We start from the raw sequence: 26,371 nt of genomic DNA on the forward strand, positions 1-26,371 counted from the left end.
GCAAATTTTTTAATACATTTGAATATCTTCTAATAATTTTTAATAATATTTCAATGAAAAATCTATTTTTATATACTGAATATCAAAATTAGTTTTTTATTGATAAAAAAATCGAAAATAAGTGGTTCCTCGTTCTTATTTTTCAAAAAAAGCTTCGAACTCACGTAAAAATTCCAGCCTCGTGTCGTGTCGTACCCGTATCTTTGTGACACAGTCCCAAACACGGGAACTCCCCCGTAATTTATCGCGACCCAGCTCATCTCCGTCACCAAGCCACCGCGGCGATTCTTCTCTCTCTCTCTCTCTCTCTCTCTCTCTCTCTATATATATATATATATATATATATATATATATATATATATATATATATATATATATATATATATATATATATATATATATATATATATATATACACACGAAATCCTCGCTCCCTCCGTTTCTTTTGTGCGAAGGAGAAGAAGACGAAGAGGCAAAAGAGAAGAAGAAGAGGCAGAGAACAAGGAAGGAAGGAATCAAGGAAGGGCAAAGAGAGAGAGGGAGATGGAAGGGATGAGTTTCTCCGGGATGGGGAATCTGTACGTGCAGGCGGTGCCCCCTCCCGATCTGAACAAGAATACCGAGTGGTTCATGTACCCGGGCGTCTGGACCACCTACATCCTCATCCTCTTCTTCTCCTGGCTCATCGTCCTCTCCGTCTGCGGTTGCTCCCCCGGCATGGCATGGACAATCGTCAATCTCTCCCATTTCCTCGTAAGTACAGCCCCCGATCCTCTCTTCCTCATCTCAATTCCACCTCCTCCTTCGCAATTCGACGGATCTTCTTCGTTAATTTTGCGGTTCCGATTTTAGATTCACGGTTTTTGCGCTGCGTCTGGAACCGATTCGATGTAGGGAGTTGTTTCGGGTGGAAAGGTAGGCAAGAGTTCCGTTTGGAAGGGGGAGCACAGTTTTGTTGTTAATTTCTGTTGTCTTTTTTATTCTTGATCGAGAAATCGTTTGTTTTACCTGAAGATTTGTGAGTTTGATTGCGGGAGGAGATCGGATCGTTAGGGTTGAGATTCAGTGTGAGTTTTGGTTGAGGATTTGGAGATTTTCTGTTTTTTTTTTGATTTGCGAATTCGTAGATCTCCGTGATGCACGCTTCTGGTTGGAGTTTTCATGGATTTTTGTCTGATTGCTTCTTAAATGTGATCTTGTTTTCCTGCATCACAAACAGCGATTCTGGTGTATTGTCGAGCATGAAAGAGCATTTTTTTCGAACGCATTGTTTTGCCATCTTTTTGGCTTTGGAGGAAATTGCATTTGGTTGAGTATCTTGTTGATCGCCGAGGCAAAGAGTGATGAGATTCGAGGTGCCGAGCGAGTTGAGAGGTTTTTTTCTTATTTGATCTTCTAGATTTTAACCGTATCTATTCTTTGGCTGAAATAATGATTCGGTGCATCCAATTTCATGGAATCTGGTACCTAATTGCTTATTAGAACGTCCTAGATGCAACACATTCTTTTCTATTATTGCTTATTAGAACGTCCTAGATGTGATTTGTGAGGTGTGAATTCTCTGATATGGAATTTGTCCTGTCTGTTTGATCGTTTTGGCCATTTTATGATTCATCTGATGGGTTTTCATGCCAATGCATATGGGATTTGGGTGAAATTTTCGACCTCCCAGTTGATTGTATTTTCTGTGCTCGTATGGACGTGTACTGCTTGAGCATTTATTTCTATGGACCATTTGTTGATACAAAATATACTCTTGGATGAATGCTTGATTAAATTCTCTTTTTTATTTTATATGAGTTTGATGAGATCTCTTACTCTTTCATTAGGTTACTTATCAATTCTTCCATTGGAAGAAGGGCACGCCATTTGCTGAAGACCAGGGTATATACAATACTTTGACATGGTGGGAGCAGATTGATAATGGGAAACAGCTCACTCGCAACAGGAAGTTTCTAACTGTTGTGCCGGTTGTGTTGTAAGTTTTTCTCTTCATATGTTTTGTAATTTTTTTTCCACAAATGTTATGTACATGTCTTTGGAGATTAGACTTTGGTGTTATGTTCTTCATATTCATGTTGGATACAATATGTGCAACACATGTTTAATTTTGTTATGTGCCTTCATGACCAGTTTCTCCCAAGGGATTCAGAGTTGTATGACCCATTCACTTTTGCTCCAAACAGCATTGCTTTCTCTTGGTTCCATTGGATTAATCAATTCTCTTGTTAATATGTTCTTCTTTGTCGATAACACATGTTGATCCTTTTTTATATACATTACCTATTTATGGCTAGGTAAACTATCTATGGCAGTTAGCTTGACTTTTGGAAACGTGAAACCATAGCTTGATCATGTATTCATGAATGAGAAGATGAAGTTGCTACTCTTACTTGATTTCTATGTAGTAAACTATTATTCGATAATTATGGCATCCCGGCTTGCAGCACTTGGATTATAGATCTTTGAATGCTGTGCCAAATCCATTATTGAATTGAACAAGTGTTGGGAAGCATAGGGGTGGACACAAGGATCAGGGAGTGTGTGTATGGTGATGTTGGGAATCACCAAGGAGGTTTTTTTTCCTTCAATGGCCTTTAACCATTCACTTAATGCTTGATAGTTAGATTGCAAATTGCATTACACTCCAATGCCTCAAATTTGTAATTTGTGAAGAAGGGCAGATTCTGTCACATCCCTTTAGGAAACACCCCTTTCAATATAGGGTTACACTCTTAGTATATGAACAAACACACCATTCACTGGTGTCTCTATGAATTCAATGTCCATGACCTTTCATAAAAAGTCATGACTTATTGCTGCATATCCTTATATCTCATATGTTGTCTATGTATGATGTATGAGCAAAAGCATGTTAAAATTCACCATAGTCGAACTCTTTCTAAGTGTATATGCTTGTTTGCTCTATTGAGTGCATAAGTTTGATGCATTATTAGCACATTAAGGGTTATATTAGAAAGATGTTGAATATTCCATATATGTATGTGAGTTAGACATGACTTAGATCATGATGGATATACACTAGAAAAAGTCCTCACGATGTCATGAAAACCCATTGTATATGTAAGTATAAATCATGAATGAACATGAAAATCCATAAATCTTGATGGTATGCATACTGAAGATATAATGAAGATCAGTTTCATGCATGAGTTTTATGGTTTCATAGAAAATACTACATAACTATGCGAGATATGATGAAATGCTTGGCAACTAATTCTATAGCACTTGTGAAATATCTCATAATTAGATGTGATAACCCTTTGTGATGTGCATGATATCAAACTAAAAAAAAAATCAAATAGCAGTGGATCATATTTCATGTGAGTTGGATAAGTTAAAGCTGGATAAGTTTTGGACATAGTTACTTATGTTGTTGAATCCATTTGATGTTGGATCCTAAGGATATAAATTTGGACTATAGTCAAATCCTAGTGACCATGATTAAACATGTGAATGAATTTGATATATAATCAGTTTGGACTATAGTCACTTAAATCGTTCAAAGTAATTTCTCGGAGACATTTTCAAAACGTGATTTTTCTCGAGAAGTTCTCGAAAAAATCTCTGAAGCTACGAATAATAAAAAGCTTAGAAGAGCTTGGTGTGGTTGTGCCCTAACTGTGTATAAAGAGCAGGAATCGATCTAGTGGTTTGACCTTGGGAAGACTGCACATAGGATTCTTCTTGCAATTCATTGTCTTTCCTTATTCTCTTCATTCATACCATCATGATGGTGCTCTTCCTTTGAGAAGTGTTCATCTCCCTTTTATATTGATTCAAATTCTTCCCGAGGATTGGCTGGAACCATTATGAGCTCCTCTTGGTTCATGCATCTTACTTGTGGATCATTAGGAACTGCAGGGAAATGCTCATTTCTTCCTTGGAATTTTCTGCTAGCATCATTGGTTTGGTGGTTATGTTGTGGCATTTGAGGCGGTCTATACAATATGGCCTCATCAAATGTGATATGTCGAGATATATGCATTTTGTATTGCACTAGATCATAGCATCGATATCCTTTGTGGTCAGAATAACTGACGAATACACAAGCAATTGGCTTGGGCTGCAACTTGTGTATCTGGCTATCATCAACATGAACATAGCAAATGCATCCAAAAATCTCCATAAAATTATAATCAGGTGCCCTTCTATAACAATCTCATAAGGTCACTTTCTTTTCAAAATAGGTGTAGGGAGTGTATGGATAATATGAGCTGCAGTATGAAAAGCTGCAGTCCATAATCCTATAAGAACTCCACTAGAAAACATAAGAGAAAGAGCCATTTCATTTATATGTTTGTGTTTCCTCTTTGCAACCCTGTTTTGCTCAGGGGTATGGGGACAGGAAACCTGATGCTTTGTCCCATTGTCTCGTAGACAGTCATAGAATATCTGCGATGAGTACTCTCCACCACCATCATGTAAAAATATCTCAAAAAGAGATAAAGTGCACAACACCACAAGAGGTATGTGCACAAAGGCACAAGAATACTTTAGAACAAATGTACACAAAGGTACATTAGAGAAACACAAATGCACAAAGTCACATAAAAATAAAGAATCTTTATTTGAGAAGTATGGAGAACATAAGCTCCATGGAGTGAAAAATACAAAGGGGCATCTCCCCTATTTATAAGAAGTAAGGAGCCTTGGAGGGGCTCCACTAGCTGTTGGATTCTAACCGTTGGAGGGGCCCAACAGCTAGTGTTGAGCCCCCTCCAAGTTGACCTTAGTCAACAAAAATAAAAGGAAAAAGAAAAGAAAAGAAAAGAAGAAAAGAAAAAAGTAAAAAATATTACAACATATTCATAATTATGAATATGCGCAAAAGTGGAGAAATGACTATAATACCCTTGTGGGTTTTACAAGAAGAAAGAGAAACATATATTTACATATATCTAAAGATGGATACATATACATATATATATATATATATATAACATATATATACATGTATATGTATCCATCTTTAGATATATGTAAATATATATAAAAGAGAGATACATTTTAACACCTTCCCTCAAACTTAGGGTGCAATGATCGAAAATTTGCCAAAGAGAAAGTTGAATCTGGGTGAGCAAAGCGCTTTGGTGAAGAAATCTGCAAACTGATATTCTGAAGTCACATAAAGAAGGTCGATGACTTTTTGTAGATATGCTTCTCTAACATAATGACAGTTCATTTCAATATGCTTTGTCCGCTCATGAAAAGTGTGATTGCATTTGAATTCTCATGTCTTGCAGCAATTGATGAATCCAGACAATCTCCATAGTTGTAGAAGCCATGACTCGATATTCTGCTTCAGTTGATGATAAAGGCACTTTCTGTTGTGTCTTGCATCTCCATGAAACCAGTGATTCTCCTAAAAAAATACAAAACCCTGTGGTGGAGTGACGGTTATTTGGGTCACCTCCCCAATCAGAGTCAGTATAAGCAATTAAATTTAATTCTGAAGATGAAGAAAGAAACACTCCCTTATTTATGGTTCCCCTTATGTATCTGATAACTCGGAGAACGACATCCATATGGACGGATGTAGGGGCATGTTGAAATTGACTTGCAGTGTATACGACATGCGAGATGTCGGGCCTTGTAATGCTAAGGTACATTAATGATCCCACGAGTTGTCGGTAAGGAGTAGGATCATCCAAGGGTACTCCATCATCAATCTTCATTTTGGATCCTACAACTTCAGGAGTCTCACAAACCTTATCGTCTGTGCTGCCGGATTTGTTAATAACTTCGCACGCAAGTTTAGTTTGTGATAAAAAGTAGAGAATAGGCAACTTCAATGCCTAAAAAATATGTCGGATACCCTAAGTCTAACATCTCAAATCTTTCTTTTAGTGTATTTTTGATACTTTTGATCCCCTTGATATCACTACCTCTAATCAACATATCGTCCACATATAGTAATAAAATTACAATTCCTGTATCAGATTTTTTGACAAACAAGGCAGTGTCAGTATAACATGAAATAAAATCATTTTGTACCATTATTTTGTTAAATCGATCATACCAAGCTTTAAGAGTTTGCTTTAAGACATAGAGTGCTTTTTGTAGACGAAGGACTTTACCTTTGGGTATATCCATGCCCGGAGGAGCATCTATGTAAACTTCTTCATTTAGATCTCCATTTAAGAATGCATTTTTTACATCCATTTGGTATATGTTCCATTTTTTAATGGATGCAACAGTGATCAAACACCGGACAGTAACCATTCGTGCAACAAGAGCAAAAGTTTTCTCGTAATCGATACCATATTCCTGGCTATAGCCTTTTGCAACAAGCCGTGCTTTATATCTTTCAAGACTCCCGTCACTCTTAGTTTTTACCTTAAAAACCCACCTATAATGTAACGACCCCAACTCATCCCCTTTGAAAATGCGATATATATTTTTTTTAAACATTGCGAAAAACTTCTCAGAGACCCGGGGTTCTCACAGTTCCAACTCCAACTGGATAGCCAAACACCACAAACAAAATTGCAATCATCATCCATAAAAACCAAACAAATTTCTTTATTCAAGAGTTAAGAATTAATCTCAAAGACAGTGTTCTACTCAACAGAAAGTAACGTAACCACTGACGGAGATAAGTAAATGGAAAAAACACTAGACTGAAAGACCAAAAAGTAAGAGTCACTCTGTCCACCAATGAAGCTGTCAAAACTCAGTGTGACTCTCACGCCCTTCTAGTAGCTGTCGATTTCACTGATCACCTGTTTTTGCGAAAAACCAATAAAGTAGGGTGTTAGAATCGAAATCTTGAGCACGACTACTTCTTGATGAAACAAGTGAGATAAAGGGTTAAGATAAAATATCATGCAACAATTGAGGGAAATACATACAAGACAGTTTATAACATTTAAGAATTTATTCATGCAACAATCATAAATGCTAAGCATGCGAAAACAGTAAAGCAGTAGGAAGTAATAAAACTTCAGCATGCAACAAGAAATAAACATTCCACACTCACCATCATGTATTGATTGAGGGAACCATTAAAGTATGCATGATCTAATGCATAACAGGAAAATGCATGATTTTTGTGCAGTGCATGAATCTTTTTATTATATTTCATTTAAGTCTTTTATTTCCATATGCATGCCCTATTAAATGCATACAATTTTAAGTTTCTCTTTTTAATTACCGTTGCCTGCGGATACACCAAACGGGTACAATCCCCGAGGTCAAGTTAGGTTCTCAGGATAGCTTAGCACACAATTTGTATTTTATTACTAGGTTCCAAACTTAGCCCTCGACCGAATCACCTTCGGAACATTAGACCTCCACATCTAATGTCGGGGAAACAAGGGACACCCCATGCCCACAAGTGCCACTTTCTTGGTACAAAAAACAACAGCTGTGTCAAAACACCCCACCCCTAGGTAAAGTGGCGGACTCTCCCTAAAACCGTGGCCAGGAGAAGGAACCTCAATATCGGGTTCAGGGGACAAAGGTAAAACCCACGAAGTTTTTGTATCCTCACAGTCTCCCCAAGACCGAATCTCTAAGATCCTCATTCTCCAGATGGGTGATCCCAGAAGGTATATTACACTGTGCTTTATTATTACCTTTTATTAAAAATCAATTCCTTAAGTTTTGCAACACCATATGCAAAAATAAAGATAAAAGCTCGCATTTATCTCGCGAGAGCCATCACAGGACTCCGGCCCGTGGAAACATATAGAACAATGCAATAAAATGAAATATTAATAAAACATGATTTTTGCGATGCATTGAAATGAATAAGGAAAACAATCCCACAACTCGGGCTTACCAAACCCTCGATGATTCATTTTGATCACCGAAGCACTAAATGCAAGAATCATAACCACCAGTGGTATCAACATGCCTCCAAAGTACAGTCATATATGTACCAAATTAATCCATTAACAATGAACATGAAATATGACATTATCATATGCAAATTGAACTGCCCATGTTATACCCCTTTTCCTGTGCATATGCTTGGTATGCGCATGCATGCATCTTTATGCAACCATTGCCAAACATGCTCCTAACCATGAATCGTATTGGGCTGGACAAAAGAGCATTTATGTGTATGCAACAACACACGTCAAGTCCATCAATGTGTAAGCACTCGAAACAAACTTTATAATGGAATAATGTTTAAGCATGTTCCAACAAACATATAAACAACTTCAAATCCTAACATATACGGAAATCAAAATGCAGGTACATAACTCATTCCCGAAATTTATCATGCATCGAGAGATTAGAATTCCAGACTTCACTAATCACACAACCAAGCCCTGTTTTCATAAGCTAACAACATTATGTTATTAACATGATATGATCCCAATATGAGAAAATTCTTTTAATTGGACTAATACAAGGGTGGGTGTGCTGTCACTGTGTTTATCACTACTAAATAAGAAATTAGGGTATTGAAAATAGAAATAAAACCCTTTTTTTTCTATTTAACAGCCCAGCCCAGCCGACCCAGTCGGCTGGGTTTGACAGTATATACACAGGCCCAATCTGGGACTGTGTATGCTGTCCGGAAGCATACAACATAAAGAGGAACCATAGTCACTTTAGTATTGTGTGTTCTTCTCACTTTTTTTTGTAATGCATCACCTACAACACATGCCATTACCCAGCCGATTGGATCAGCTGGGCCTACCTCGACCCTGTCATAGGCTTGCCTAGCACCCAGCCAACTGGGTGCTGGGCCTGGCGCACCCTGCCAGCATGCTGGCAGTCAGCCGAGTGCTACTCGACTGGGTGCCAGCCAGCCAACAGTAACCCAGAAGAAAAAAACTGTTTGTTAATATATATATATATATATATATATATATATATATATATATATATATATATATATATATATATATATATATATATATATTGAAAAGAACAAGCCCATCACAGCCGACCCTGTCGGTTGGGTCCAACAGCATATACACAGACCCCGTTTGGACCTGTGTATGCTGTCAGAGAACAACAACAATAGAAAAAAAAAACTATTTACTCATTACGCGTTATACCCTTTTTTTTTTTTGAAAGGAAAACAACCAGCCCAGCCGACCCTGTCGGCTGGGTCCAACAACATATACACAGGCCCAGTTTGGGCCTGTGTATGCTGTCAGAAACGACATCACTAGTGTCCACGAAATCACTTTGTGATACATATTAGTATATACCTTTTTTTTATTGAAAAACAAGGAAAATACAGAATATACAAATGGGTATCGGTGGAAATCGTGGATCCACTGCTCCTCCATGGATTTCCATCAAAAGAAGCATGGAAATCCCATCTCCACCCTATTTCTCATTCGTTTCAAGGGGTACCCGTACCTTTAGAGGAAAATATGAATAGAGGCTGTGGAAGGCGCTTGGGCTAAGCTACGATGCCTCCACTCTTCTTCTTCTACCTCCTTCACTCTCCCTTTCTTTCTCCCCTTTCTCTCTTCCTCTCTTCTTCTCTCCTTTCCTGTTTCTCTTTTTTTTTCTAAAAGCCAAATGAGGGAGAACGGCTGTCGTGCCCCCCCCCCCCTCTTCTCTTAAATAGGCTGGAGAGTTTCCAGAATTTTGGACTCCTTTCTTTTTTTTGACTTTTGACCCTTTTTTTTTTTTAAAGACATGGAAACCTCTAGACCCCTATTAATTAGGGAAGAGAGTTAACCCTAACCCTGTTAAACCAAATCCCGAAATTAATAAAACTTAATACAACAACAACAACAACTACGCCTTCATCCCAAAACAATTGGGGTCAACGATATGAACCAAAAAAGAAATTCATTTTGGGTCTTCCACATGAATCCTTTTCCTCCAATCATTTCTATCCAACGCCATGTACTCGGTGAGGTTCAAAGCATTCATATCCTTTCCTATCATCTCCATCCAAGTCTTCCTAGGCCTACCCCGACCTCTTTTAACTAATATATTTTCCCATTTCTCCAACCTTCTAACTGGAGCATCATTAGGCCTTCGCCGAATATGTCCAAACCACCGTAAACGATTCTCTCGCATCTTATTTTCAATGGGTGCAACACCTACCTTCTTACGTATCTCTTCGTTCTGAATCTTATCTTTTATTGTATTTCCACACATCCATCTAAGCATCCGCATCTCAGCTACACTCATTTTTTGAATATGATGTCTCTTGGCAGCCCAACATTCCGTACCATATAGTAAAGCGGGTCTAATAGTCGTCCTATAAAACTTTCCCTTCAACCGCAATGGCATTCTACGATCGCACAACACTCCAGTAGCACTTTTCCATTTCATCCACCCAACCTTTATCCTATGATTTACATCTCCATCAATTTCTCCATACTTTTGAATGATGGATCCCAAATATTTGAAATAATCATTCACCGGTATATCTTGCTCACCAAGCTTCACTACACTCCCATCACTACTTCGTTGCTTACTAAACCGACATTCCATATATTCAGTCTTACTCTTACTCAACTTAAAACCTCTAGCTTCCAATGTCTGTCTCCATAATTCTAACTTAGCATTAACCCCAGCTCTAGACTCATCAATCAAAACAATATCATCAGCAAACAACATACACCACGGTACATTTTCTTGAATTGATCTCGTAAGCTCATCCATCACTATCGCAAATAGGAAAGGGCTTAAAGCAGATCCTTGATGTAACCCAACCGTTATCGGAAAATTGGTTGTCACCCCTCCACAAGTGCGGACATTGGTTACTACTCCTTCATACATATCTTTAATTATACTAATGTACTTGAGAGAAACACCTTTCTTCATCATTGTCCACCAGAGAACGTCCCTAGGTACTCTATCGTATGCCTTCTCTAAATCAATAAAAACCATATGCAAATCTTTGTTCCTCTCTCTATATCTTTCAATAAGTTGTCTAAGAAGATGTATAGCTTCCATAGTTGATCTTCCAGGCATAAAACCAAATTGATTCTCCGATATCATGACAACCTTCCTCAACCTAGACTCAATCACCCTCTCCCAAAGTTTCATAGTATGACTCATGAGTTTTATACCACGATAGTTTGTGCAATCTTGTATATCACCCTTATTCTTATATAAAGGCACCAAAGTACTCTTCCTCCACTCATTAGGCATCTTATTTGTTCGCCAAATCAAGTTAAAAAGATTTGTCAACCATTCTAAACCTTTCTCTCCCAAGCATTTCCAAGCCTCGATAGATATACCATCTGGGCCAACTGCCCTTCTTGATTTCATTTTCTTCAAAGCCTCTGCAATTTCTTTCTTTTGAATCTTGCGCATGAAGTCACGATTTATCTCATGAAAAGGAATGGAGAAGTCTCCAAGATCTTGAGCATGACTATCATTAAATCGCTTATCAAAATAATCTTTCCATCTCTCCTTAATCTCCTCATCTTTGACTAAAACCCTTTGCGTTTCATCTTTAATACATCTAACCATACCCAAATCCTTCGATTTCCTATCTCTCATCTTTGCAAGCCTATAAATATCCTTCTCGCCTTCTTTGGTATCCAACTTGTCATAAACCTCCTTATATACCTTAGCCCTCGCGTTTCGAACAACTTTTTTAGCTTCCTTCTTTGCTATCATATACTTCTCCAAATTCTCATTATCACGACTCTTGCTTAGATTTCTATAACACTCTCTTTTAACCTTAATAGCTAATTTGACATCCTCGTTCCACCATGATGTATCCTTACCTAGTGGTGCACCGCCTTTAGACTCACCCAATACCTCTTTAGCTACATTTCTCATACCACCCGCTATCTTATTCCACATTGATTCTGAATCCTCCTCGAGACACCAATCAACTTCCTTAACTACCTGCTCTACAAACATTCCTTGTTTAGCTCCTTTCAGTGCCCACCACTTAATTCTAGGATCTATCCTATGTCTATCCCTTTTGCGGCATTGTTTAATTCTAAGATCTAAAATTAAGACTCTATGTTGTGTAGCTACACTTTCTCCTGGTATAACCTTACAATCGATGCAACAACCCCTATCTCTCTTTCTAAGTAGGAAAAAATCTATCTGACTCGTATTAACCCCACTTTTAAATGTTACTAGGTGAGACTCCCTCTTCCTAAACCAAGTGTTTGCTAAGATCATATCATAGGACAAACAAAAATCTAAAATCCTTTCTCCACTTTCATTTCTTTCTCCTATACCATAGCCTCCATGGTTATTCTCAAATCCATCCCTACTAATGCCTTCCCTACTAATGCCTACATGTCCATTAAGGTCACCGCCGATGAAAAGCTTTTCTCCATAAGATGTCTCTTGTACTACTCCATCTAAATCTTCCCAAAATTGATGCTTAATGGAATCATCTAAACCTACTTGAGGTGCATAAACACTAATAATATTAATAATATCCGTACCTAATACTAATTTAATAAGTAAAATTCTATCACCCTTCCTACGGACCTCAACTACATTATCTATAAACTGACGACTCATAGCAATCCCTACTCCATTCCTATTCCTATTTATTCCTGTATACCAAATCTTATATCCCCAAGGTTCTATCACTTTAGCTTTCTCACCTACCCATTTGGTTTCTTGAAGACATAAAATATCAATCTTTCTCCTACACATAACATCTACTAACTCTACCAACTTACCAGTTAAAGACCCTATGTTCCAAGTGGCTAACCTAATTTTATGGCCTTGGACTAACTTCTTTACCCCCACCCGTCCAACAAAGTGAGGGAACCCTTGCCTATTTGACACCACACCCGGGCGCCGGTGTGACGCGTCGCTTCTGGGCGACGACCTAGCAACCCTTGCACATTTATCACTGCCTCCGGGCCTAGAGAGTACAGCGCGTCGCTCAGTAGGGAACGCCCCAACGAAATTCTCATATTGGTTTATTTTCATAGGATATGACAGTTTTTATGCTGGCTGTCACAGGCCTACCGCAACCCTCCTCCTTTATCCGGGCTTGGGACCGGCAGTGTATAACTACACAGGCGGAGTTCCAAATTAATAAAACTTAATAAACTAATAAATTTATTTTTTTTGAATTTACTTACTCTTAAACATTCAAAGGCTTCCAAAATTGGTCATGTTGACCATGAAGACTTTTTATATAATGTTAACCTCAATTTAAAGCTCCTAGCTGAATTTAAAGCCATATAAATGTTGGTCTTGGATTTGGATCCGGATCCGGATTCGGATTCGGATCCAAGATCCAAGATCCAAACCCATACTCATACACAAATTTGGATTAAGACTTGGATCAAGTCCAGATTTTATAGGACCTAACTAGGACCCAAATCCATAAAAATTTGGATCTTAGGCCTTGGATGCAATTCGATCCAATTTCGGATCCGTTTCAACAAACTGCTAAAATTTTAGAAAAACATAATTTTCGGGCCAACCAGAACTCGAATTTAGAAAAGTAAAATACTATTGCGCTCAGAATTTCGAGGCGCATCCAATGATATATTACATGAATATCAAATTCCGAATTTCGCCCTAAAATAACCCGAATTTCGCTTGAATTTACAAGTCGAAATTAAAACTCTTTACCACGTTCCGATTGGCTCGCCTCGACCTTGTCGATGAAACCTGGGTCAAACCCAAACTCTAAGACATCGGTCTAAGACTCGAGCCTCAAACGATTTTCTTACCAGACTTAGCCAAATTTCGAAATTTTCATGAATTGACTAAGATCCGAAAACACATGATCTTATATCCCTACCCCCTTAAAAGAATTTCGTCCTCAAAATTAGAACGTACCAAATAAAAGAGGGTAGTGTTGACGCATATCTGCCTCAGGCTCCCAAGTGCATTCATCTAGCCCATGATGCTGCCAACGCACCTTCACGAACGGAATTGTCCTACTGCGTAGCACTTTTTCCTGGCGTTCCACAATCTCTATCGACTTCTCGTTCGTAGTTAAGTCAGGTTGTACCTCGATCGCCTCATAGTGAATCACGTGTGAGGGGTCAGGTACGTACTTTCTCAACATCGAGACATGAAAAACATCGTGAATCTGCGAAAACTGAGAAAGTGCTACCCGATATGCAGTCTCTCCGACACGTCCAAGGACTTCGAAGGGTCCAACATACTTAGGACTCAACTTTCCTTTCTTTCCAAACCGGAAGATACTTTTCGTAGGCGAGATTCGAACAAACACGTGATCGCCTACCTCAAAACTGAGCTCTCTACGTTGCTGATCGACATAACTCTTTTGCCTACTTTGGGCTGTAATCAACCTTTGCCGGATTAAACACACTTGGTCCGCATAGTGTTGGATGATTTCTGAAGACTCCACTGCTCTCACTCCAACCTCATCCCAACAAACCGGAGATCTACATGGTCGGCCATACAGTGCTTCATACGGGGCCATACCAATACTAGCATGAAAGCTATTGTTATAAGAAAACTCTGCAAGCTTCACATGCTTGTCCCAATCACCTGCCCAATCCAAAGCACAAGCTCTCAACATATCCTCAAGCGTCTGAATCGTTCGTTCTGATTGTCCATCTGTCTGTGGATGAAAAGCGGTGCTAAACTTTAAGGTAGTGCCAAGTGCCTTTTGAAGTTGGCGCCAAAATCGAGATGTGAACCTCGGATCTCGATCTGACACTATCGAACGAGGCACTCCATGAAGCCTAACAATCTCATCTACGTAGAGATCGGCCAAGCTTTCCAAGCTTTGACTAATCCTGATCGGAAGAAAATAAGCACTCTTTGTCAAACGATCCACAATCACCCATATGGCATCTCGCTGTCGTCGGGTCTTAGGCAACCCTACGATGAAGTCCATTGAGATATCATCCCACTTCCATTCTGAAATCTCAAGAGGCTGCAAAAGTCCACCAGGCCTCTGGTGTTCAATCTTCACTTGCTGGCAGGTAAGACACCGAAACACGAACTCCGCGATGTCCCGTTTCATCCCATTCCACCGGTAAGTCCTCTGAAGATCTTTGAACATCTTGGTGGAACTAGGGTGAACAGAATATCTCGACCTGTGAGTTTCACTCATCAACTCTTCCCGTAACGCTTTTGGAACCCACCATCTGTCTCCGAACATGATGGTTCCGTCCTCCTCTCGACGAAACTGCGCTTCTGGCTTCTGGGCACTTTCGCACAACTTTTCAAAGTCCGGATCTTCTGATTGGAGATCCTCAATTCGATCTATGATCTCTGGTCGTGCCTACATCCCAGCACAAAGGATATGTTCGGAGTCATCAGCAAAAGGCTGCCATCGTACAAACTCCTCGACCAGATTCCAACTGCGTCCAATCAAGCTAGCTGCTGTGACTGACGTCTTTCTACTAAGTGCGTCTGCCACCACATTCGCCTTACCCGAATGATAAGCGATGGAGAAGTCGTAATCCTTCAGGAACTCCAACCACCTACGTTGCCTCAAATTCAAGTCCCTCTGGGTGAAGATATATTTGAGGCTCTTGTGGTCGGACATGACCTCAAACGTTTCCCCATAAAGGTAGTGGCGCCAAATCTTCAACGCGAAAACCACTACCGCCAACTCCAAGTCATGTGGGGGGTAATTCTTCTCATGCACCTTTAGCTGTCGGGAAGCGTATGCTATGACCTTTCCATGCTGCATAAGAACACAATCCAGTCCAGTCCCCGACGCATCACTGTATACCACAAAACCACCAGTACCGGAAGGCAATGTCAAAACCGGCGCCGTGGTCAACCTCTTCTTTAACTCTTGAAAACTGTTTTCGCAGCGAGAGGACCACTCGAACTTCATTCCTTTCTGCAACAACCGAGTCATAGGGGCAGTTATACGCGAAAAATCTTGAATGAATCGACGGTAGTAACCTGCCAATCCCAAGAAACTTCTAATGTCTGTCACCGTCTTTGGTTGTTCCCATGACAAAACGGCTTTCACCTTGGCAGGATCAACCTTAACTCCTCTCTCGGATATTACGTGACCGAGAAACATCACTCTATCAATCCAAAACTCGCACTTTGAGAACTTAGCGTAAAGTTGATGTTCTCTCAGTGTCTGCAGCACAACTCACAGATGTTCTCGGTGATCTTTCACACTCTCCGAGTAAATCAGAATGTCATCTATGAACACGATAACAAAAGAATCCAGCCACAACTTGAAAACCCGATTTATCAGATCCATAAATGCCGCAGGGGCATTTGTAAGTCCAAAGGACATCACTAGAAATTCATAATGCCCATATCTGGACCTGAACGCTGTCTTAGGAATATCCTCAGTTTTAATCCTCAACTGATGATAACCTGAACGAAGATCGATTTTCGAGAACACCTTTGCCTTTCTCAACTGATCGAACAAATCATCGATCCTAGGCAAAGGGTACTTGTTCTTCACCGTCACTTGATTCAACATGAGGTAGTCAATACAAAGCCGCATTGTACCATCTTTCTTCTTAACAAAGAGGTCCGGGACACCCCAAGAGGACACACTCGGTCTAATAAATCCTTTGTTAAGAAGCTCTTACAACAGCTTCTTCAATTCCCCTAACTCTGCAGGTGCCATGCGATATGGAGCGCGAGAGACTGGTGTCGTACCAGGCACTAGCTCGATCGAGAACTCAATTTCTCGATGCGGCGGCAAACCCGACAAATCCTCGGGGAAAACATCCGGGAATTCGCGGACAACATCTAACTGATCCAAGGGTGTCGCCTGACTGTCTTGAGCAGAAACACTGACCAAGAATACCATGTAACCCTTTTTGTGGTATTTGGAGACCTTCAAAGCTGACACGATCCTCACCCCATCGGTCGATCTCCTCGAATGACATAACAATGCAGACAATTTGGGATGCTCCAAGATTACCTTCTTGCCCCAACACTAGAGGGTTGCATTATGCTTGGACAACCAGTCCATACCCAAAATGACATCATAAAATGTCATATCCAAAATGACCAAATCGGTGGACAACTCATGGCCTTCTATCACCACGCATACTGCTGGGAAATACTTCCCGCAGGAAGAGGATGCACCCATAGGTGACATCACATCAAGAGCCATCTCGAGGTTAGATGGAACCAAATCAAGTAACTTTGCGAACGAAGAAGAAATAAAGCTGTGTTGCACCTGAATCAAACAACACACGTGCAAAGTGTTCAACAACTAAGAATATACCTTCAATCAAATCAGCATGATCGTCTTGGGAGGCTGTTGTCGCTGCGTAGACCCGCCCATTGGTCTTGCACTGACCCTGCCTCTGCTGCTGCGGCTGTTGCTGTTGTCCACCCGGAACCGCAGGCTTGTTCGGACAGAAGGGGGCAATGTGCCCTGGTTGCTGGCACTGATAACAGACCCCCTTGAACGATGGGCAAAAACCTAGTGGATGATTTTTGCCGCACCTGCGACATGCCAGATGGGCCTTCCTTTGTTGTTTTCGCGACTGAGGTCGACCCTGTTGCACGCCCATGGCAAAAACCTAGTGGATAAATATTTTTGTTTATTTTTTTTTTTGTTTTCAGATTTTTTTCTTTCTTTTTCCTCTTCTCTATTTTCTTCTCGCCTCATGCAAGTGTTTTTTGGTGGAGATTCCGGTCATCCAAAAAATGTTTTGGACCTTTTTGAACTTGGAAGAGATTACCTTCATATCTCTATAAGTTCCTATACTCTTTTTTTATTTTGTTTCATTCATTTTTTTTTGTGAAAATTTAACAAGTTAATTTTGTTTCTGCTCCAACTGCTAATGGCCAAGCAACTTCATCATCATTGTGAATACCAAACACCATAGCGTGCAGTCATAGAGAACTTTACATGCTTCTGTTTAATTTTTTTGTCCTTTCACCACCTTTAAGTTTCTTTTTCTTTGCTGTTAAGAAAAAATATAATATCCATATAATTTCACTTTTTTTGGTGGAACTTTAATTATGAACATTTTCTCTTTATGTTTTTTCTTTAATTGATAGTTTCAGCCAATCAAATTGATTTGGTCAATCAAATATATTTAAATTTTAATAGTAAAAGTTGCTGATAAATTATCGATATATAGTCGATATGTGATGTAAGTGGCAATTGATAAGTTGTCAATCAATATGCAATGACCAAGTCTCTCTCTCTCTCTTCTAGCTGGTCCAATGCCGCACACACTCACACACTTGTGCCCATTTTATTTTGGATTTCTGGCTCCGCCTCTGGGAAGGGGTTTTCCATCCCCTCCTTTTTATAGTTTTTGAGCCACACTAGAGTGTTGACACCTAATGCACCACATGTCCTCTTGGTATTTGGTGTAATCAAGTTCATGGACATTCCGGTGTCCACTTATTTGTTTTCGTTCTTGTGCTGGCACCTAATAGGTTGAGGTGTCAACTCTAGTTGACACCCAACTACTTGGTGTCTTCCCATTACGTTGCCATGTGATGGGTTTGAGTATTTGGGCTAGACGCAAATCCTTACCCATACCCAAAATGATATCCAAATCCTTATTCGGTGTGACCCTCCCTATGTTATTTTTTCCTTTATATCCTTCTCCTACAATACCTAGTCAATTATGACCTTGTGGTTGACTTTCATAAGTGACCTAAGTTTGACTTTTACAAAAGACCTAGAATATCCATTTTCAATAATTTTTGGATAATTATGACCGTGGTTTGACTTCCCTAGGGGACTGAAATTTGACTTTTACATTGTGACCATGGTTCGACTTTTACAGGTGATTTACATCAGTATATTGCAATTTACATAAAAAAACTCAGCGTATTTTTTGGATTTCTTCCAAGGCTGGCCCTTCAGCTCAATAGCTAGAGAAAAACAAAAGTGGCTTGAAGCCTTGAACATTCACATTCTTGAATCTTTTCTCCAGCTGCATGGTCCTGTCAACTTCAGGGTTTTTTTTGTCCTTTCATTATCATATAGCAGTATTCCCCACATCATAGCAGCTAAACCAAATAATGAGATCATTGCAGCATGGATTCTATTTAAAAAAGCCATGCACAAAACTGCCTTAAACTAACCATGTAGATGATTGTGTATGCGATACCCATCCAGAAGACTGGTGGTATCTATAAGGAGTTTGAAGATGCAATCAAGCTATAAAGTGTCCATGCCTTCCATCTTACTGGGATCTCTCCCATGGTTTTTAGAGGGAACAAGCTCGTTTGTGGTTCTTAGTTCTTACCAGAGTTACCGGAAACGCCTAGATAATTGGGGAAGCACGCTTCCCCGAAGTGCATTTCAGAAGCGCGAAACGGCTCACTTTCGAAATGCGTTGGGAAGCGCACTTCCCCATCGCTTCCCCCATTTTTTCCATTTTTTTGTATTTTTACTTTTATTTATTTATTTTTTCTCTTTTTTCGCATCCCCCTCGCTTCCTAGGTCGCTTCCGGTTCGCTTCTAAGACGCTTCCTGATTCGCTCCTAAGTCGTCCCATGCTTCCCGCTTCCTAAAATTTTGAAAGTGCCTCGCTTCTTGCTTCCGCTTCCCGTATCACTTCCCGCTCCCGCTTCCTCGACTAGCAACCATGGTTCTTACTACGAATAGATCTAGGTAGTCAAAAGCGTCGACTAGGCACCTAGTCTCCCTAGGTACAGGTCCAACACTTAGTCTATTGTACCTAGGCACTGTACCTGCCAGGGTGCCTAGTTGGCCACTATGTCACATGGGTATGGGTGCGCTTGCGGGTAAGGGTATGGGTATAGGTACAGGTACGGAGGGTGCGACACGACAATTCCAAAAAATATGGCTACCGGGACACGTCTATATATATATTAAATATCACATAAATATAAAATAAATTAAAAAAAAACTGAATGTAATCTAAATATATATGCTATATCTAAAATATATATTATATACTGAAAATATAAAGTTATAAACTGAAAATATAATTCTAAATTAAATACAAACTTGTATGTACGGTGGGTAAAATGGCGTGTCCGGGTGTCAATGTGTGTCGACATGGTGATATGCGTGTCGACATGGGTACAAAAGGCAAAATGGAGTGCCCGGGTACCATAGGTTGGCAACTAGGCTGTCCCTACAAGGACAACATAGTAATTTCACTTTTTTTTGGTTAACTAAAATGACACAAAAGGTAGAAGGGGGATGGGGGCTTTTAAAAACCTTAATCTGTACCCTCTCTCTCTCTCTCTCTCTCTCTCTCTCGCGTGCGCGCGCCCTTTTGGTCTTGTCTCTCTCTTGTCGAAGAAGAAGAAAATAATAAGAGGCAGCTTGCTCCCTATTTACACATATGTGCCTCTCTCTCTCTCTCTCCTATGCTTCTTCTGTTCTTCCTTCCCTCTTCTCCCTCCTTCCTCTTCTTCACTCTGTACTTTTTTCCCCTTTTCCTCCCCTCTTCTTCTCGGCCCTTCTTCCTCGTCCCCCTCTTCTTCTTCTTCTTCTCTGCTTCTTCTTCCTCTTCTCTCCCATCCTTCTCGCTCCTTCTTCCTGTTCGGCTGAGAGAGAGCGATGTATATATCCTATGTTCTTTTATATTCATATATAAATAGATAAATATACATTATCTTCTGATTATACACAGACACACACACACACACACTAGAATAATGGCCGTCCATTATAGGAATAGACCACCTTGATCAAAGTGGTTTAAAATGACAAATTTATATCCACCTAGTACCTTTGTCAATGCACGAGTGCTTGATCATATTCTTGATGTTCTTTTCTGGAAAGCAACTGTGGAAATTAAAAGTGTCTGATGCCCCTCCTTGTCTGCTCCCACCTGGATGGCACCCAAGAATTTGGTTGATTGAATGGTTAACTGCTTGGTGTTATTTACTAAATATGAACGAGGAAGGACGGGGTACTTTCTTTGGAAGGTTTTCCAGCAGATCCCCATGACTTCTAACAGTCTTTTGCAGATGTGTTAACATTCTTGTTGCTTGCCTTGTACTTTTCGCTCTCTATGGAGCACCACAGGGTGTTTACTTCATTGGTTCATTGAACATTAGGTACTTGCCAATGCTAGTTGTGGGACTCTTCTCAGTCTCCATGGCTAAAGGACATTTTAGAAATCTGCAGATTTTTTCTTTCCTGATATTGAGCTGCAAAACTGTTATTTTGGCAGAATATGTACTAATTCTATGTACCTCAGGTGTTTGGAAAGATTCCCAGTGAAATAACCCAGCCCATTGGGAAAAAATGGATTTTTGTTTCCTCTTTAAGGTTTTCCAGTGTGCTCTGGGTGCATGAGCTTTTGCCTCTCCTATTTGTCCCTATAATGTAGCATTTATTTCTAAATGCATTCCTTATCTAAGTAAATCATTTTGATGTTGGAAGGATAAATAACTACAAGTGATAGCAAAACTCTCTCTTTCTCTCTCTGCATTTACTCTCAACTTCCCCATTGTCTTTTGACTAATTTGATTCTTTTCCCTAAGACCAATCCCATGCAAGCACATGTTCCTGAATTTATCATTTTCATCAATTTCACTTGTGTGTTATGAGTCGTAAATAGGAATAGGAATGGAGTAGGGATTGTTATGAGTCGTGAGTTTATAGATAATGTAGTTGAGGTCCGTAGGAAGGGTGATAGGATTTTACTTATTAAATTAGTATTAGGTACAGATATTATTAATATTATTAGTGTTTATGCACCTCAAGTAGGTTTAGATGATTCCACTAAGCGTCAATTTTGGGAAGATTTAGATGGAGTAGTACAAGGGATATCTTATGGAGAAAGACTTTTCATCGGCGGTGACCTTAATGGGCATGTAGGCATTAGTAGGGATGGATTTGAGAGTATCCATGGAGGCTATGGTATAGGCGAAATAAACGATAGTGGAGAAAGGTTTTTAGATTTTGGTTTGTCCTATGATATGATCTTAGCAAACACTTGGTTTAGGAAGAGGGAGTCTCACCTAGTAACATTTAAAAATGGGGTTAATACGAGTCAGATAGATTTTTTTCTACTTAGAAAGAGAGATAGGGGTTGTTGCATCGATTGTAAGGTTATACCGGGAGAAAGTGTAGCTACACAACATAGAGTCTTAATTTTAGATCTTAGAATTAGACAATGCCGCAAAAGGGATAGACATAGGATAGATCCTAGAATTAAGTGGTGGGCACTAAAAGGAGCTAAACAAGGAATGTTTGTAGAGCGGGTAGTTAAGGAAGTTGATTGGTGTCTCGAGGAGGATTCAGAATCTATGTGGAATAAGATAGCGGGTGACATGAAAAAGGTGGCTAAGGAGGTATTGGGTGAGTCTAAAGGCGGTGCACCGCTAGGTAAGGATACATCGTGGTGGAACGAGGATGTCAAATTAGCTATTAAGGTTAAAAAAGAGTGTTATAGAAATCTAAGTAAAAGTCGTGATAATGAGAATTTGGAGAAGTATATGATAGCAAAGAAGGAAGCTAATAAAGTAGTTCGGAACGCGAGGGATAAGGTATATAAGGAGGTTTATGACAAGTTGGATACCAAAGAGGGTGAGAAGGATATTTATAGGATTGCAAAAATGAGAGATAGGAAATCGAGGGATCTGGGTATGGTTAGATGTATCAAAGATGAAACGCAAAGGGTTTTAGTCAAAGATGAGGAGATTAAGGAGAGATGGAAAGATTATTTTGATAAGCTATTTAATGAAAGTCATGCTCAGGATTTTGGAGACTTTTTCATTACTTTTCATGAGATGAACCGTGATTTCATGCGCAAGATTCAAAAGAAAGAAATTGCAGAGGCTTTGAAGAAAATGAAATCAAGAAGGGCAGTTGGTCCAGATGGTATACCTATCGAGGCTTGGAAATGCTTGGGAGAGAAAGGTTTAGAATGGTTGACAAATCTTTTTAACAAGATTTGGCGGACAAATAAGATGCCTAATGAGTGGAGGAAGAGTACTTTGGTGCCTCTATATAAGAATAAGGGTGATATACAAGATTGCACAAATTATCGTGGTATAAAACTCATGAGTCATGCTATGAAACTTTGGGAGAGGGTGATTGAGTCTAGGTTGAGGAAGGTTGTCATGATATCGGAGAATCAATTTGGTTTTATGCCTGAAAGATCTACTATGGAAGCTATACATCTTCTTAGACAACTTTTTGAGAGAAATAGAGAGAGGAACAAAGATTTGCATATGGTTTTTATTGATTTGGAGAAGGCTTACGATAGAGTACCTAGGGACGTTCTCTGGTGGACAATGATGAAGAAAGGTGTTTCTCTCAAGTACATTAGTATAATTAAAGATATGTATGAAGGAGTAGTAACCAATGTCCGCACTTGTGGAGGGGTGACAACCAATTTTCCTATAACGGTTGGGTTACATCAAGGATCTGCTTTAAGCCCTTTCCTATTTGCTATAGTGATGGATGAGCTTACGAGATCAATTCAAGAAAATGTGCCGTGGTGTATGTTGTTTGCTGATGATATTGTTTTGATTGATGAGTTTAGAGCTGGGGTTAATGCTAAGTTAGAATTATGGAGACAGACATTGGAAGCAAGAGGTTTTAAGTTGAGTAAGAGTAAGACAGAATACATGGAATGTCGATTTAGTAAGCAACGAAATAGAGATGGGAGTGTAGTGAAGCTTGGTGAGCAAGAAATACCGGTGGATGATTCTTTCAAATATTTGAGATCTATCATTCAAAAGTATGGAGAAATTGATGGAGATGTAAATCATAGGATAAAGGTTGGGTGGATGAAATGGAAGAGTGCAACTGGAGTGTTGTGCGATCGTAGAATGCCATTGCGGTTGAAGGGAAAGTTTTATAGGACGACTATTAGGCCCGCTTTACTATATGGTACGGAATGTTGGGCTGCCAAGAGACATCATATTCAAAAAATGAGTGTAGCTGAGATGCGTATGCTGAGATGGATGTGTGGAAATACAATAAAAGATAAGATTCGGAACGAGGAGATACGTAAGAAGGTAGGCGTTGCACCCATTGAAAATAAGATGAGAGAGAATCGTTTACGGTGGTTTGGACATATTCGACGAAGGCCTAATGATGCTCCAGTTAGAAGGATGGAGAAATGGGAAAATATATTAGTTAAAAGAGGTCGGGGTAGGCTTAGGAAGACATGGATGGAGGTGATAGGAAAGGATATGAATGCTTTGAACCTCACCGAGGACATGGCATTGGATAGAAATGAATGGAGGAGAAGGATTCATGTGGAAGACCCAGAATGATTTTCTTTGTTGGTTCATATCGCCGACCCCAATTGTTTTGGGATGAAGGCGTAGTTGTTGTTGTTGTTGTCACTTGTGTGAACTTATTCGTGTCTATCTTGTTATTAATCTTAATATGTTGGCCTTAATTTCCATTAATTTGTTTATAACATCCATCTGTATCAAATCCTTTGTCGTCTGGTGGTTACAAGTCTGTGTGCATCGCCTGCTACTGACTGAAGTTTTCATTATATTTCTGTGGTTAGGATATCATTATAGCTTGACTTGCACTAATGAGGAATAAAATGTCAATGCTTGTCAGCACAATCGGTATTGGATTGAAAGTGTGGGAAAATAATAGATCTGAATTTTACACTACCAGTACCAGAATGCATTATTATTATTATTTTTGTACACCTGTTCCTGTGGCATTTTTCACCAAGCATTTCTAGAAAATGGGTGATCATTTGAAACTAAATATTGGTCACTGTGAACCAAACTAAATACTTGTCAGCTAATTCCATCCATGTTATTTTTGTCAGCATCATGGTTGGTATTCTTATGATCTAAGAAGATATACATGTTAATCACTGTTTCTGACCGATGAATATCTTGGTAGGTACCTGATTGCCTCACACACAACAGATTATCGTAATCCATGGCTTTTCCTCAACACAATTGCAGTGGCTATACTAGTCATTGCCAAGTTCCCAAACATGCACAAGGTCCGGTTATTCGGAATCAATGCAGACAAATGAGCCAACAGGAAACTGCTTAATATTCCAAGGAATGTCTTCATTCCCTTTGTTAAATGGTAAATTCCTGTACAGAAGTCATATCATGAGGAAAAGAACTTTACCTTTTGGTATATTTTGTTCTCTTGGCTTCTAATCTGCTTTGGTATGAAAAGAAAAAAGATGGATTGTATGCGTTGCCTCTGCCATTGTACATTGTACCTTTTCTTTTATAGGACTGATGACACGATTATTATTATTATTATTGCTATTCTATTGGTCGCTTTTCTTTGCGGTCCATTTTTGTGTGTTTTTAAGTCATAAGCATGTTGATGAATTTCTTTTTCTTCTTGTTCCGGAAACTTGTTGAATGGTTGACACAGAACAAGAAGTTCGAAGGGCCATAGCATAAAGTTTGGCCTCGGCAATTATTTGGTGCATAAATTTTTCCAAATAATACTAATTCCATGGTTGATGTCTACGTGGTTGTTTGTTAGTGTGCTTTTTAGTTCTATAAATTGTAAATATCTGTAACTTTTTAAAGTTTTGATTTTTTTTATTTAGATTATCAGTCTTGGCGAACAAATAAACTAATAACATGATTTTTTCTTAAGCATTTGAGAGAAATGATCATCACAGTATCACATTCACATGTGACCGGTACCTTTGCGTGTTTCAAAGAAAATAGTGGGGTCTAAAGATTTAAGACATTAGTGTTCGTTTATACTACGCGTATTACATCTTTAGAATGGATGCACCGGCATGAGAAGGAAATGACCTGCAGGACTTGTTTAGTGTACGCTAAAATCAGTCACAAATATTGATGATATTTTAAACATATTACGAGTTTTTAAAAAAAATAATAAAGCCAAGTAGAATCCCAGTATCTTAAAAATGCAATTATTCTTAAAATGCCTTTATTGAGAAAATTTAATTCTATCGTAATATGTTGTATATTTTTTTATATTTTTATGCTATATGTATACCAATATTTTCTCATGGATTCCTCCAAAAACAATAATCAATCAACTTGGTGCCATATGTGGTAGCAGTAGCACATAAATTCTGATTGGTTTTTATGGTTCGGAAAGTATAGCAAATTGTTTAACTCAATATGAGGTGGAAAAAATAGACTTATACGTTTACAAGGAGTGGCTGAACGTGCCTCAAAAGGGTTTGGTGCAGTGGGAGGGGGCCTTGGTTGCTAGGCAGGTGGTTAGGGTTCCATTCTCATGGACGTCAGCCCCTTTGTATAAGAATGAGCAAGGGCATTATGCCCCTTGTTCATGCCGAAGCAAGGCAATTCCCTGAGGGCAAGGGGTACCCTACAGGTTTACACAGTTGGGGAAGTAACCATAAGTACAACCGACTTAGCTAGCGTGACTAGGTCTTTGATCCTGGGGTTGGCTTCCCCATTTCTCATGAAAGAAAAGGATGAATTCAATGCCGTGGATGAGGCCCTGTGTTTTATGTGCATCATGTATCATAAAAATCTTAACTTTGAGAAGCACAAAAAATCTAACACTTTTCGATTTCCCAATAATAGTATCACTGCAGATTCCTTCAACACAGTAGCGTGGAGATTGCAGAACTTCAACCTG

General features: G+C 39.3%; 1 protein-coding gene across 1 annotated transcript; it reads left to right on the forward strand.

Annotated features, from left to right (window-relative positions):
• Positions 1–394: 394 nt before the first annotated feature.
• LOC149842718 (ORMDL family protein) lies at positions 395–25,070 on the forward strand. Its single transcript, XM_089999384.1, has 3 exons — positions 395–753; positions 1,830–1,978; positions 24,656–25,070. Exons 1-3 carry the CDS (start codon positions 544–546, stop codon positions 24,792–24,794), a joined length of 498 nt encoding a protein of 165 aa, XP_089855510.1. The 5' UTR covers positions 395–543; the 3' UTR covers positions 24,795–25,070.
• The last annotated feature ends 1,301 nt before the right edge of the window (positions 25,071–26,371 follow it).

Source organism: Nuphar pumila, chromosome 3, assembly GCF_984573655.1.
Source record: "Nuphar pumila chromosome 3, dmNupPumi1.hap1.1, whole genome shotgun sequence".
Lineage (NCBI taxonomy): Eukaryota > Viridiplantae > Streptophyta > Magnoliopsida > Nymphaeales > Nymphaeaceae > Nuphar > Nuphar pumila.